General features: G+C 33.9%; 2 protein-coding genes across 2 annotated transcripts in view; one reads left to right on the top strand and one right to left on the bottom strand.

Moving 5' to 3' along the window:
• Window positions 1-1,577: 1,577 nt before the first annotated feature.
• Window positions 1,578-5,511, bottom strand: HELRODRAFT_181505 (hypothetical protein; the record flags this gene model as incomplete). The annotated part of the gene is made up of 4 exons (XM_009031306.1): window positions 1,578-1,693; window positions 2,963-3,134; window positions 4,795-4,909; window positions 5,114-5,511. 4 exons carry the CDS (start codon window positions 5,509-5,511, stop codon window positions 1,578-1,580), a joined length of 801 nt encoding a protein of 266 aa, XP_009029554.1.
• A 2,261-nt stretch (window positions 5,512-7,772) lies between these two features.
• Window positions 7,773-14,595, top strand: part of HELRODRAFT_140634 (hypothetical protein) — a gene marked incomplete at both ends in the record, with an annotated part of 30,315 nt that continues 23,492 nt past the window's right edge. The window contains one exon of the mRNA XM_009031305.1: window positions 7,773-7,982. Coding sequence (XP_009029553.1) covers window positions 7,773-7,982 — 210 coding nt within the window. The remainder of the gene's footprint in view (window positions 7,983-14,595) is intronic.

Below are 14,595 nucleotides of genomic sequence, written 5' to 3'. Positions count from 1 at the left end.
CTGCTGTTTCCAAAAGCGTTATTAGCCGAAGAATCTTACATGTCATAAACGCTTGCTAAATTGTCTGGTCATATTTACTTGCTTCTATCGGAATCCAAGAGATTTTTAACAACTTTAGTTGCTTCAAATATTTGATGTTTTCATCATTACCATCTAAAATTTTGCAGTTGCGTCCGCAAATGAATGATAATCTACAATCACTAGAAAATTAATTTCAAGTGCACACAAACATACATTCACAAATGCTTGTATATGCAAGCACCCACAAACACACACGCAAATACACACACATACAAACACATGTACACACACACACATACACACACGAACAAACGAACGAAGTCATCGTTGTTTAACTCCTACACACTTACTCGCACGCACACACACACACTCAGAACCGAAGAGCGACATGAGGTCTCTAGGATTGCAGGATTATTTAATGCATGGACTTCCTAGTTGTTTGCAGCGCTTTATGAAGCCCGACGACTGACTGCACTTTTCATTCCAGTTTCAATTTATTATTTGCTTGGGAGTCAGTTCATTATTTATTTTGCAATTTTGTTTATTATAGGAATTTATGTTGGATCAACGTATTTTATTCAATATTTAAGTTAAATTTTTATTTACCTTCCCTCTCATGTCATTCTTATTTACTTCAACTTCAGCATCTTCAACTTTCATATACTTTCATATGTATGGTCTGCTAAGTGAATGAATGAATGAATGAATAAATAAATGAAAGAACAAACGAACGAACGAACCAACCAACGAACGAACCAACCAACCAACGAACGAATGAGTGTGGTGTGCTCATCGATGTTCGTGAAATTTGTGTGTGATCGTCCGGCCGAAGATTTCAGTTATGACTGGTGTTTGTTTCATTTTTGTTAAATAAGTTGAATGAATTTTATTTCATTCGAGATTTTTTAAATTTTATTTTAGCATACTAATTTTCATAATATCATCAGAAGTATAATTATCGTTGTTACGAGAGTTCTAAAGACATTTTTAATAACTTTTCTGAAAATTTTTATAATGAGTCGTGGCTGAAAACGCTATAATGGTATATCGGTGTATGTTGTTGTATGTATGTTTTTGTATGGTATATCGTTGTATGTATCATAATTGGATGTTGGTGTACGCTGGCGTATGTTGTTTTGTTCAATGTTTTATGTTGCGTAATGTTGTTAAATGAGTTTTATAGTCTCGTGTCACATGTCGTTGTTACAGGTTGTCTTATGCGTTGTTCCTCGTGTGACGTTGAATTTTATTTAAAATACTTTTCTGTTCTGAAATTATTCTTTCCTTTTTATCGCATTTTTTCCGTTATTGATATTGCTATTAATACGTCTTATCTTCTGAAGCAACATTTTTATCCTACACATAATTTTATGTTTTTGGTTCTTTCTTTCACTTTTTTCAAAAATTCTTCATCTGTTATAAAAAATTCTTTTAATAATGAATATTTTGTCAAAAATATAATAGAAAAACCATTAGATGAAGCTGAATGAGGTCGAATGATGAACCTAATAACCTGGGATGGAAATGGGATTAGCTGAGTCCTTCATTCATATCATTCAATAATCAGTTCTTTCGTTGTTTGGCACGTGGTTTGTCTGCTTATCATTGCTCCTCGTATCTATATCATTATAATGATATAAGTTGTTCAAGTTGACAGAGAAGGACGCATTGTCTGTTATTGTAATATATATATATATACGTCTAATTCAATTCAACTTGCGAACACAACTAGTGAACACAACTGATGAACTCGACTGATGAACTCAACTGATGAACTCAAGTGGTGTATGTTTCTTTGTTTGTGTGTGTGTGTGTGTGTATGCGTGTCTGTGTGTGTGTTTGTTTGCGTTTGTGTGTTTGTTTGTGTGAGTGTGTGTGTCTTTTTGTCAGTGTAGTTGTTTTAGTTTTTGTTCGTTTTGTTGTTGGGCTTGTTAGATTGTTTTAGTTTATCAAGCGAGCACAATGGAAACGTGCAGCAGAAAGGAATTGATGAGCATTGAAGCTGATTAGCTACTGATGTCCTTTCTTTGTTCATCTTTCATCCTGGCACAATCTCATCTCAGTCAGTGGGTTCATTGTTTCGTGTGTGTTGTCCATTGTTTTGTGTGGCTTCTTTGTCGTTGTTAGTTGTTATTCTGCATTAAGTTGATGCTCCAGTTATCAAACTCTTTTGTGTCTTCACAGTCTTAATCAGTAATGATGTTATTGTACGTGTTTACATTGTCGGGGTCAACATGCGTTTCAAATGTTTTATTTTTTTTCTAATATTTTTTCTATTATTTTTTAAAGTTTATAATTTTATTTATTTTTATTTATATTTTGTATTCTTACATTAATTAACGTTATATGAAATTTATTTATAGTTGTTGGATAGACAGGTTTGCATGTGGTGTCGTTGTTCATATTTTATGTTAACAATAACTGTTGGTTGGTTATTCTGAATCGCAAGTTATATCTTGTTGCTTCAATGCATGTTGAAGTTTCATGATGGGGTCATGTTACTTCATATCATGAATAGCGTATAACTCAACAAATATGTTGTTAGATTGAGGGGCAACGAATGTTTTATATTTTTGCGTGGTTTTGACTATCAGAGACACGTATATATTATTGTGGCATGCAGCTTAATTCAACACTTCTATAAAAACTTGATGATCTGTTGCCAATCATTTTTTGATTTTTAAATTTTTACAAATAAGGTTTATCAAAATTCTAGTAAATATTTTTATTGTTCTATGTTAATTATTGCTGTTTTGTTTGTTACAACGTCGTATCACATCATTCCATCTATAATAATCCACAAGCAAGGAAAAAGAAGTTAAGGAAGTTGACTGATAGAATTTTTAAGAATAAATGACTTTAACTAGATACAGCTCGCTATAATTATCTGGCTGTTAAACAATATAATTAATTTCAAATGAATTGTTTATATTTTTGTTACCTTTGGAATATTTGTCATTTCTGTAGAATCTTACGTTTGTGATTTTAGTGATGCATAAGCCCGGCACGTCTTGTAACGGTTGTGGATCGAGGAGTGACTCATTTCTTGGGTTAGTAAATTTCAGTGTTTCTATACTATTGGCATTCCAATTAATGTTTAAACATGTTTGCGTCTGAAGCGGTTGTGCTTATATATCAAAAATCATTGAGCTTACGGAATATAGATAGCTGGACCTATAATTTAAGTTTCTTGAGATGAAGTTTTATCTTGATATATAGTTTATTGAAGATACGAAAAAATAAAAATTCTATTTTTGCCAATGCCTTAACTAAATTTTGTCTGAAAGAAAGTTTACATAATGTTTGCTTTGATAACAAACTTTTCCATGAATATACCCGTGAAACACACAGACACACACACACACACACCGCACATACACACACACACACACACACATCGCACATACACACCACACACCGTACATACACACCACACACACATACACACTCACATACACGCACACATGATTGCAGATTTTCATGACACAACCACCATGACACATTAATATAATTTGGTTCTTGTAATTTGACTTGCCATGTCAGCGGATGAGATTGTTCGAGTCACGCATTCCCTGCATCATCATGAGATCGTGCAATTTATTTTTTATTACAACTATTCCATCATTAATTTTTCATTGTATATTGAATTAACATTAGCACAATTATAAAGATTGTTTAATCTTATTAAATTAATCAAATTTAACGATCCACCAACCGACAAACCAACCAACCAGCCAACTAACCAACCAACCAACCAACAACTAACCAGCCAGCCAACCAACCAGCCAGCCAGCCAAACAACCAACCAGCCAACCAACAAACAAACCAACTAACAAACAAAGCTGCAAAGCATGAACTGTTGGTCGGTTGCTTCATTAGATTGATGTTCTATTGTATTCCATTGGGTTTCTTTTATTTCGTTTTAACTTATGATGCTGCCCGACTGTTTGTGAGTAATTTTTTGTGTTTTTATGTCTGTGTTTGAATGGTTATGTCTTTGTGATTGTTTGTTTGTTTGCGCTTGTATGTTTTTTGTATGCTTGTACGTATTGTTGTGGGTTTAAATTTTTGCTTGTTCCCGCTTGGCATTCACTTGTTTGGTAGCTTCATCGTGAAGAGTGAATACACCATCCTATGCAAAAGTTGATGTACATTCGTTCATGTTTGTTTGTCTGTTGACTGGTTGGTGGTCAGTGAATGATCAACAGCTAGTGGCTCAGTAGCAATTCCAGTAAATCATTGTCATTTCTCTATGATATGTTTTGTCATGCAATTAAATGAATACGTAATCTTATGTGTGTCTTTATTTTCAAAATCATCATCATCATCATTTTTTTATCTGTTTAAATTATTAATAAATAAATCAAATAACTCAAAATCGTAGAAGTTTCCACAAAAAAAAACTATTTAAAAAAAAAATTCATCTGTCAACAAAACGTCAAAATTTTCACGTTAAAATGAACTGCTTGTTGGTGGGTATCGTTATCTTCAATGGGCGGCATAGGTTTTGTTTTTAAAGTTGATACATCGCAGTATGAAATGTTACAAATTAGAAAAATAATTTCACTAATTTTTATTGAATTGTTTCCACTGCCACCCGCACATCTCACCAACTTAACTTCCAGAATCCGTTTTAAAAAATTTACTATCACCAAACTGATGCTAAGTAGAACCAAACACTCAAATAAAGTCATTTAAAAAGATTCAGACACTAAAAATATGTAATTGAAAAATAGTTATTTATGGCTTCAAAAAACTTACCATCTAAAGAACATAATATGGAGCGTCGGTTTCTATTAAGAGTTTGTTCAACGGAATTTCTTTCATAACATTTTTCAAAGTCGGGTATTTTAAAAAATTAGTGACAGCCGGTGTAAGGCCGATGTAGCTGTTTGGGAAAATTTTCAGTCAATTTTTGGCTTTTTCAGCCGTTCCAGTAAAGCAGTGTCTATAAATTTTCGATGGCTGACAGCACGCTTTTTTCATGACATTGATCGTATCTTCTTCTGCATCTCGACTGTGTATCACCATCGGCAGGTTGTTCATCATCGCTATGTCAATTTGCCTACTGAAGGCTTCTATTTGTCTTTACTTGCTATTTCGAAAGCATAATAGTGAGTAATCGAGGCCCATCTTGCCTACTGCTTTAATTCTCTTGCCCGATAGCAAGTTTTGCAATTTCTGACTTTTGAATTTGTTAAATGAAAATGCGTCTCTCGGATGACAGCCAATTATTGGCCACATGTTGCCTAATTTTAGCAGAGGCTCCAATACGTCATCAGCAAAATTTGGACTCGACCAATCCTTAGGATAAGAGAACACCACCACACAAACCGCATAATTTTGGGCAAATGTTCCTTGATTTGTTTTCAGAAAGTCAGGAAAAATTGTAAAATTTTCGATTCTTTTTGACATGAGGTCTATATGGCAATGTGAATCTATGAAAGGTGTGCTTGGCTCGATGTTTTTAAAGTTGGCTTCAATAATCATATAAAAATGCTGTCTAAATCATGTTCTTCTCAACTTCGTCTGTTATATCGCATTCGAAATTCTCTGCATCAGTCTACATATGCACATACAAACACACACACTTTTATATTCACAAAGTTGTATACAGATTTATATATATATACATATTATATGTATATATATATATATAAAGTATTGGTGTGGTTTGCGTTCATATTCGTCTGGATTAAATATAGAGCACGTTTTGTGTCGGTCGGTCGGTCGGTCAGTAGTTTCATCTATGGAAGAATTAAAATCAAATTTATTTAATGAAGTATAAATTAAATGTAACAATATAATTTCAATATAAAAATGAATATCATTTTATAATAACAACGTTAATTTTTATTTGTTATTTTACACTAAAAACGTTATTTAATTATATTATAACCAAAATACATGGCTATAATTTTGGCCTTAATTCTTCATAAATTTTTTCTTACTAAAGTATAAGAAATTCAATAAATAGAAATCATTTTAATATTTGTTTTTGTTGTGCTTATTCAACTGTTGGTTGTATAGGATCGAGACATGAACCTCGTGTGTTTGAATATTAAGTGAATATTATTATGCAATTAATATCCTAACAACATAATAATATATCTGTATATAGTTGATTGTAGCGTAATTAAAAATCAAGAGAGAGAATTAGAGTTTTGATTGTATCTGACGATGGGTTGGAATGGAAGAACTGAATTGTTTTATTTTGCTCCAGGGTGAAGACTGATGAAAGAATTAATTCCTCATCAACCTAACTCGTTCATCCACATCATATTTTTATCCCAATAAAAATTATATTTCAACAGATTGTATAAAAAAAATAATTTTAATGTATATTCATTCTGTAATTAAACAACAAATCATAAATTGACAAGAAACCCTGTTTTCAAAATTTTACCCCAAATCGTCGTCCTAGTTGAAGATAAGTCGTTACTGTGGTGTTTCATCTAACCACCCACCTTCCTATCTATCTATCCTTACCTCCTGCATCCCAACCATCATCATCATCTTCGTCACCATCGTCATTACTGGTCAATATATCTCTGATGACGCCCGTTTGAAAGAGATAAACAAAAGAAAGAGGAATAAAAATAAATCAATCAACTGACCGCCTCGACGTCGTCTGATTTATGATCCCCCTTGAAGAAATGGCTGCATTCACCACAGCTGGCGGCCTCACCATCGCAAGCTTATTAACTTCATCTAATCGCGCGTGTTGGCGAATTAGTTCGTTTATTGGAAACCATCTGTGGTGAATTACATTAGAATGTTCTCGTTCACTTAATCCAGTTTTCAAAACTTCTAGTGTGAGTAGTGAAAATTTTAAATTTAACTTCAACCACTTAGAAATAATTGAGAAGATTATTAAAAATAAATTTTCGCCCTTCGGGTTGACGCCGTTGAATCCGTATTTTCTGACCAATTAAATTCAACTAACTCTTTAATTTGCTATAAAAAAATGTTTTATATTAAATAATTTTCAAGATTCTTGGAAATTTTAGGCAGGAAGCAAATTAGATTTTTATATTTAGACATTTTTATGATTGTTCATAAAGATTATATGTAACTTTAAAATTTAAAAAAAGAGATTGACTTTTATTCAGAAATAAAGTTTTCTATTTGTTTGTATATATACATACTTGCCGTGCTTAATCATTTCAAGTTTTAAAGTTTCATGAAAAATTCATCAAAAAACTGTTACCTGAAACGCTCTAAAATAACAATTTTATTAGTTAATAACAGGCAAAAAAAAAAAATCAGAAAATTTTCAGAAAAGCAGTCCAGATAAATTTCCAGATGCAACAAAGTATTTACAAACCGGCACATGATCGAACATTCGTAACGTTGTCAGCGCTATAAAAATGTCTTCAGGGTTTTAAATGTTGCATATGTTAACCGGACATCCTTCTATAACCATGATATCGCGAACACCATCCTCAACTTCATCAGTTGAGATCTGCACGCCATCATCACCAACGACATCATCTTCATCGCCATCATCATCTTCCTTCTCTCTTCTCTTATACGCCACCACAGTAAACTTCGACAACAATTTCAACAGAGACATCTACAAATACAAATCCATCAATGATTACAAAAACTTGGACGACATCTACAACCACATCAACAACAGCATCATCAACTACATGGATATCAACATCAGCAGCAGTAGCAACCACCACATCAACTACTACAACGACAGCAGCCTCACAACGACCACCATCGGCTTCACATTTTCACACGTGGACTTCAACTGGCCAGGTTTCATTTTCCTCTCCTGCCTGGCCATGGCTGCCATCTGGGGAAACGTTCTCGTCGTCCTAGCCGTCTATTATAAACGGAAGCTGCAGAGCATGTTCAACTGCTTTTTGGTATCTTTGGCCCTCAGCGACATGATGTCTGCCATGTTTGTCATGCCTCTGTCCATTTTGAGAACTTGCGTTGGTAAGTGGGTGGGTGGTGGGATTTATGGGGGGGTGGAATTTATGGTGGGGTGGAATTTATGGTGGGGTGGAATTTAGGGTGGCTGGAATTAATTTTGTTTGTTAGAAATTAATGGGGTTGAAAGTTTTGGTTATTGGTCGTGTAGAATATAAATGTAGATGGGCGTAACAATGATGTTTGTCTTGAAAAAATAATTGGAATGAAACAATTTGAGATCTTTAATAAGGTCAATTTCTTCCGCTATGACTTGTTTGCCTGTAAAAATTTTTCCATTCATTTTGTGTTTGAATCAGTAAATAAATTGAAAAATTTAAAAATGAAGAAAATATTAATTAAATTGGAATATATTCATAAAAATCACTCGGTTGTAATAAACTTTTCAATTGAAGTTTGATGCTTTTAAATTTAAGCAGTAAATGCATCTATGGTTGAAAATATTTTCCATGACACTATACGTTATAGTTTGTTGTATATTGTTTCGAAGCAACTCTATAACGTTAAAATCAGTTTTGCACTTGAAAAACTGAAGACAAGTGTGTGTTGTGTGTGTGTTGTGTGTGTGTGTTTGAGAAAAGAGATAGTCTGTGTTTGTGATTGATTAACATGATATTAACAATAAGTAATCAAGTAAATATCCGCAAATGTATCGCTACTAAATTGTTTTCAAATAGATAATCAAACAAACGATGGTTTATAAAAGATATTTATCTATATGTCAAAAGTTCGGGAAGATGTTCATGAGATCAGTAAATATTTGAATGGCACAATGCTAAGGAACAATAAGTTTTGTTATTGAATGGTAGATTGTTGACCAGATTGTTCCGAGCCAGCATTAATCCGTTCTTAAATCATGATGCGATGAATTAACATGTAATAATTATTTCATTGCATGACGTGCGTACAGCGGAGAAGAGCATGCAATTAAACTTTCGACTCGCGGTTACATCCAGGTTTAATATGAAAGAACTTTTATTAATTTCCCCGTCTCTCCCGGCTGATCCGAAATAATGGCAATACCGTTTGCTCGAGAGTGCCTGCTAATGTTTGTATGTTTGTGCGTTTGTATGTTTGTATGTTTGTGCGCTTGTATGTTTTTAGTTTTTTATGTTTTTATATTTTTCAAATACAAAAATAGGTAGTATGCTAGTATTTTGTATGAGTCTGTGAGTAAGCTTGTATTGATGAATAATTTTCGTAGAACTCTGTTTCTGTCCAGTGAGTTTTTGTTTGGGTGCTTAAGTGCCTACATGCCATATTATACATTTATAACTATGTCAAAACATAAAATTATTTCAAAACATAAAATTATTTCAAAACATAAAATTATATTTAAACAAATCAAACAAAAAATTCCGGCACATTTCTGCTATGAAAAAGTGTTAAACATTCCAAAAACTCCAAACTCTTTCAAAATTTCGGTGACTTTCATTGAGATGATATTTCGGTCTCTTTCATTCTCGGTAGTCAGCTTTCGCATAACGATTCAACCCATGTGATTGTGTGTGTATTATTCATTAATACCTTGACATGTTGCCAAGAGTTCCCCGTAAATATGCAGTTATGCACGTACAATGTATGTGCGTGTGTGTGTGTTTGTGTGTGCGTGTGTTTGTGTGTGTGTGTACATATATGTATGTATGTTTCATAATTCATAATTTATATGTGAATACTTATAAGAAGATCTAAATAGGTTTGTGATCAGTGAATCCAACAAATGTAAAAAAGATTTTTTTGTCGAAAAATCTTTTGAAAATTAAAATAAAAAAAAAAATTCTTTCCTTGAAAACTGCAGTTCGAATGTTGACATTGCATCGTAATCGTGCCAGTGGCAACAGTGAGAAATTATATTGTAAAAATAAATCCACCATAATAACGTTACACATAAATACAATACACACACACGCACACAAACATACGTATTAAAGCTACATATACACGTAGTATACAAATGATACAAAACCTATTATAAGAACAGTTGTTTAAAAAATACAAATACATGCGTACTATACGTTTATACAAACATATACAAAGAAAGGAAATACTCGTTGGCGATGTTGAGTTGTGCAAGCTGTGGTTGGTGGAGGCAGAGTTATATTTTCTTCCCTGACATACGACCCAATCATTAGTCTTGTGTAATTCACCTAATTATTCATTTGTATATGCATATTTGTTTTTTTTATGTGTGCGTGTACGTGTATATTTATTATGTATGCTTGTATGCTTGTATGTATGTTAAAGCCAAAACATGATGAATGACACTGAACAGTCAAACATCAAGTAAAAAGTGGACTAACACTTTGAAACGTCGATGTTCTCAAATTAGAAGAAACAGAAGAGTTGGATACAAATGAATTTAAATGATTAACTTTAAAATAATGTAACTTCTTTGAAAGACTAAACCATTTTTCCAATTTACTGATTAATACTAATGTAGGTTGTAATTATACATGCATTCATGTGTGCATAATTGTTTGTTTATTTTTTTTATGTATGTATGTGTATCCATATGTGTGCGTATGTTCGTGTATGCACATTTCATGGTGGACGAGTGTCAAATTAGTTTTTAGACTGTCAAACAACATTCAGTCGTTTTTGCTACATGTCCTTCTAACAGCATACAGACGTTTTCAACTGTCGACAATTTTATAAAACTTTGACAATGCTTTAGAATGTTTAATTAGTTTAGCAATGTTGATGCATGTAGACTCCATTAGACCTTGTATTTCGTGTTTGCAGAGAAGCAGGTGGGTAGATGGAGAAAGAGTGGAAATGTTTCTCAGACGTGCTCGAATGTCATTAGACTCCTGATGCAGCGGTGTTAATTGCTCGCCGCTAGAAAAATATCATTTAAAATATAATAATTTCATAGGCGCACATTATGTAGCAGTTCTATGTAAAATAAAGAGTGATGTTCTAAGTAATTGTCTTTATGGAAAGGTACGACAAATTATTATGTGACGCAGTTCTCCTTGCTTCGGAAACAAATGGAGTTGTACCTAAAAAGAAATTGTTATTGTGGAGTTTTATTTTAAATGTTTTTGTGTTTCAAGTCCTTTATTTACATTTTTGGAACCGTAGTTTTATTTAATGCATCAAGCACAATGAGTTGTTGCAATAATGAGAAGTTGTAGCAATGAACAAATTTTTCCAACTATGGAAATTTCACTCCACTTATCATCATAATTATCGGAGAAATGATTAGACTCTGCACACACATATATATATTACCAACATATATATATATATATATATATATATATATATATATATATACATACATCTATATATACATCTATATATACCAAAATACATACATACATTTGTTGAAAAAATTGGCCACAATGAATAAACTCCCACACAGCTTCAACCTAAGAATTTTTCTATTTTTAGATATAAAAAACAGACAAACACGTACACACACACACGTACACACACACACAGGCGCAAACTTCCTTTCATACTCACGCACGTTTATTGAGTTATAAAAATTCAATTTTCTGTCAGGTATGGTACTGTGGAATGCCAGATTTTTGACGATGAATGAATAAATGATGAGTGGCCCTCATACGTCGATCCGCTGCTTCGCTTGTAATTGAATTATCAACAAAATACTCTTCATAAGCATGGACATAGGCCGGCATAAAATTCACTCCAGTTTTTTAAATTCAATTCATGTTTTACAATTGAATAAACTTATGGCATTTAATGAAGGAACTATGGAATAAACTCTAACATATGTTCCACGGGCCATTTTTGCATCACTTCATTCACTTTTTTTAACAAAACAACGACCGAAGAGATATACGAAATGATTTGGCGCGGTATTTAGGAAACGATGCAAACAGTAGCAGACTTGTGCTCCGTCTATGCTAGTGTTTATTTGTAGATGTTTGTTTGTGTGTGTGTGTGTGTGTGTGTGTGTGTGTGTATGTATGAGTAGTTGTAAGTGTGTGTGAGTAGATGTGTATGTGTTTGTGCGTATGTGTGTTTGTAGATGTGTATGTGTGTGAGTAGTTGTATATGTTAAAACCAAATCATTGACGAATGACACCAAAAGCCAAGCGTCTGACTAAATTTGATTTTATTTGCTATAACGTCACTCAGACGCGCAAAAACCGCTGCAGAATGCACAAGATATTATTCATAGCGAAAAAATATTTCCTACTATCGCCTGACCTAATACTGATATTTTTACAAATCCGATTGAAAAACCCGGAGGTGTTACGGTCCATGGGGCCGAGGACCTCGATACAAATCGGTAAAAACTCCATCGAGGGGAGAGCTCCGTCATACTTCTTGATCTTCTCGTCAGATGCCCTGGTTGCAGCCAAACCGCTTTCTTTGCTAGTAAGCTGCACGAAGAGCTCAGCAAAGGTGCCCGGAACGGTAACGTCCCATGCCAAGCACCTGCCGGCTCTCCAAGGAATCAAGGTACACCCGTCAGGGCGCTTACCGTCGTGCGCCGCAATGCCCGACGGTTCCTTTAAAACCGGAATAGAGGCCTTGGAAAAAAGCCGGCACACAAAATCGTTTATGGCTGAATGTCGCTGCTGGCGACCTCCACCCAAACGACAAACAAGACCATGATGGCCGAGTTCATCCGCCTCCGCGCTGCACTTGCATGTGTATCGACTCTGAACGGCCAGCCCCACACGGAAGCCAATGGCTGTCCTGACCGTTTCGTCGTCCAATCTGGTACCCACCGACGTATTGGGCAAAGATCTCAGCCAGCCAACAAAATTGGATGTGCGCAAAAAATATGTGTGTATATGTGTGTCTAGGTATGCATGTGTCTTTTTAATGAATAAATAAATAAATTCGTATGAAACAGAAGAGGTGTAGTAATAAACTTGTTCATGCAATTTGATGCTCTGAAAATTTTTGTTTGATAATATACACGCTGCAATTTTTCAATACTTACTCCCCGTGAATTATTTAAAGTTTCAGATGCCTTTTTACGTTCCTAAGAAACAAATTTACACACACACACACACACATTTATGTTTCCACACACTGTTTATCTAATATATTTCTCTACATTAAAGTAGGTACATGAAAAAAAAATTGTACGCCTGCTTGTTTGTACGTGCCAAGAGCGTATGCGTTAAAATGTTATAGCGCTTTGTTTCTGGCAGTGTTTTGCTTGTCGAGAATGCGTTTGTATGCGCTCATATTCTCACCGACCTCCACGGAAGACGTGATTTATAACCTTTGAAGAATGGACTCGGCCATTGAAAGGTGATTTCAAAAGATTAATTACTACAAACTTCTGTGATTAGACTTGTAGCCTCTGTTCGCCTCTTCTAAATGTCATTATTGAAGTTTATTCACGAAGTATTTTATTGTTAATATTTTTTAGTTTTTTAATATTAATGATACAATTATTAATGATATTCACATGACAGGGTTCCAGGTTTAATGGAATAAAATGTAAGTTTAATTAATGCATTTTAGCTAAGAATTTTTAATGGTGACCAACATAACAACAGTTGCACAGTTCACATACGAACATCTCAATACTCGCACATCAAACAAACATGAAGGAAAGGAAAGATTTCATTGCTTCAAGTGCCCCCCGTTTCATTCAATATTTCAAGTTTGACATCAAAATTAAGCTAGCTCTACAGGCGTAAAAATGTTTTAAAAGCAAACTTGAGTGGAATAAAATTATTTGAATACAGGCAAACAACTGAGTGAGATTTGGTGGCAAAACATAAAAAAACAAAAAAATTGTGTCATCATCATCAACATTAGCATCATTATCTCATCTCATCATCATCTCATAATCATCATCAACATTATCATCAACAACATCTTCATCAATAACATCATAGACATCGTCTTTAAAAACATCATCTTCATCATCATCACAATATCATCATCATCAACAACAACATCTTCATCAATAACATCACCAACATCATCATAAACATCCTCCTCATCATCACCACCACCACTAACATCAACCTACCAAAGCAAAAGTGGAAATTTTCCTTATTCGATTTGCCAAGATGGCATCCCCTTTGCGTTCTGCGTTGTAAAAAAAAGATTGGAATCTTCAAACTAACAAACACCGGGTCCACACACACACACACACACACACCACACACACACACAAAGTTCATTTGGTAAGTAAGTACTGGCGATTCTATTGAATATGTAATTCTTTCTACCTCTCTGTCTTGTTAATTTTTTGAAATATTTCAAACTGTGACAAAATTTTTCCTCTAAAATTAGCCAGCATCGCTGTCACACAAAACAACACTCACTCAGGTGCTAGGTTGAAGACACACCAAACAGGTCTATTGTTCATCTCTCTTCACTTGCTCCAGTATTGTATTGCATTGAAAAAGCTTTATGTGCGCCCTACCGAGTTAAAAATGGTGCTTTAATCGGCTCCTGGAAACATCACGGTTGATACCGGTAACATCCTTCAAATCAGACAGTAATGAGTTCCAGACTTTGACGGATTCATCACCGAGTGTTCTTCTTGCTAAATTTGGTTTTTGTTATATAAATATAAATAGTAGAAAAACTTTTGTTTTAAATTTCAACAGAAAATATTAAATTTCTCTTGTTTTGCTTGAAATATTTCATAAATTAAATTTTTTTCAATACGAC

This window comes from Helobdella robusta (assembly GCF_000326865.2).
Source record: "Helobdella robusta unplaced genomic scaffold HELROscaffold_72, whole genome shotgun sequence".
Classification (NCBI taxonomy): Eukaryota; Metazoa; Annelida; class Clitellata; order Rhynchobdellida; family Glossiphoniidae; genus Helobdella; species Helobdella robusta.
The sequence above is the reverse complement of the archived record's forward strand: the minus strand, read 5'-3'. Positions and strand labels throughout refer to the sequence as shown.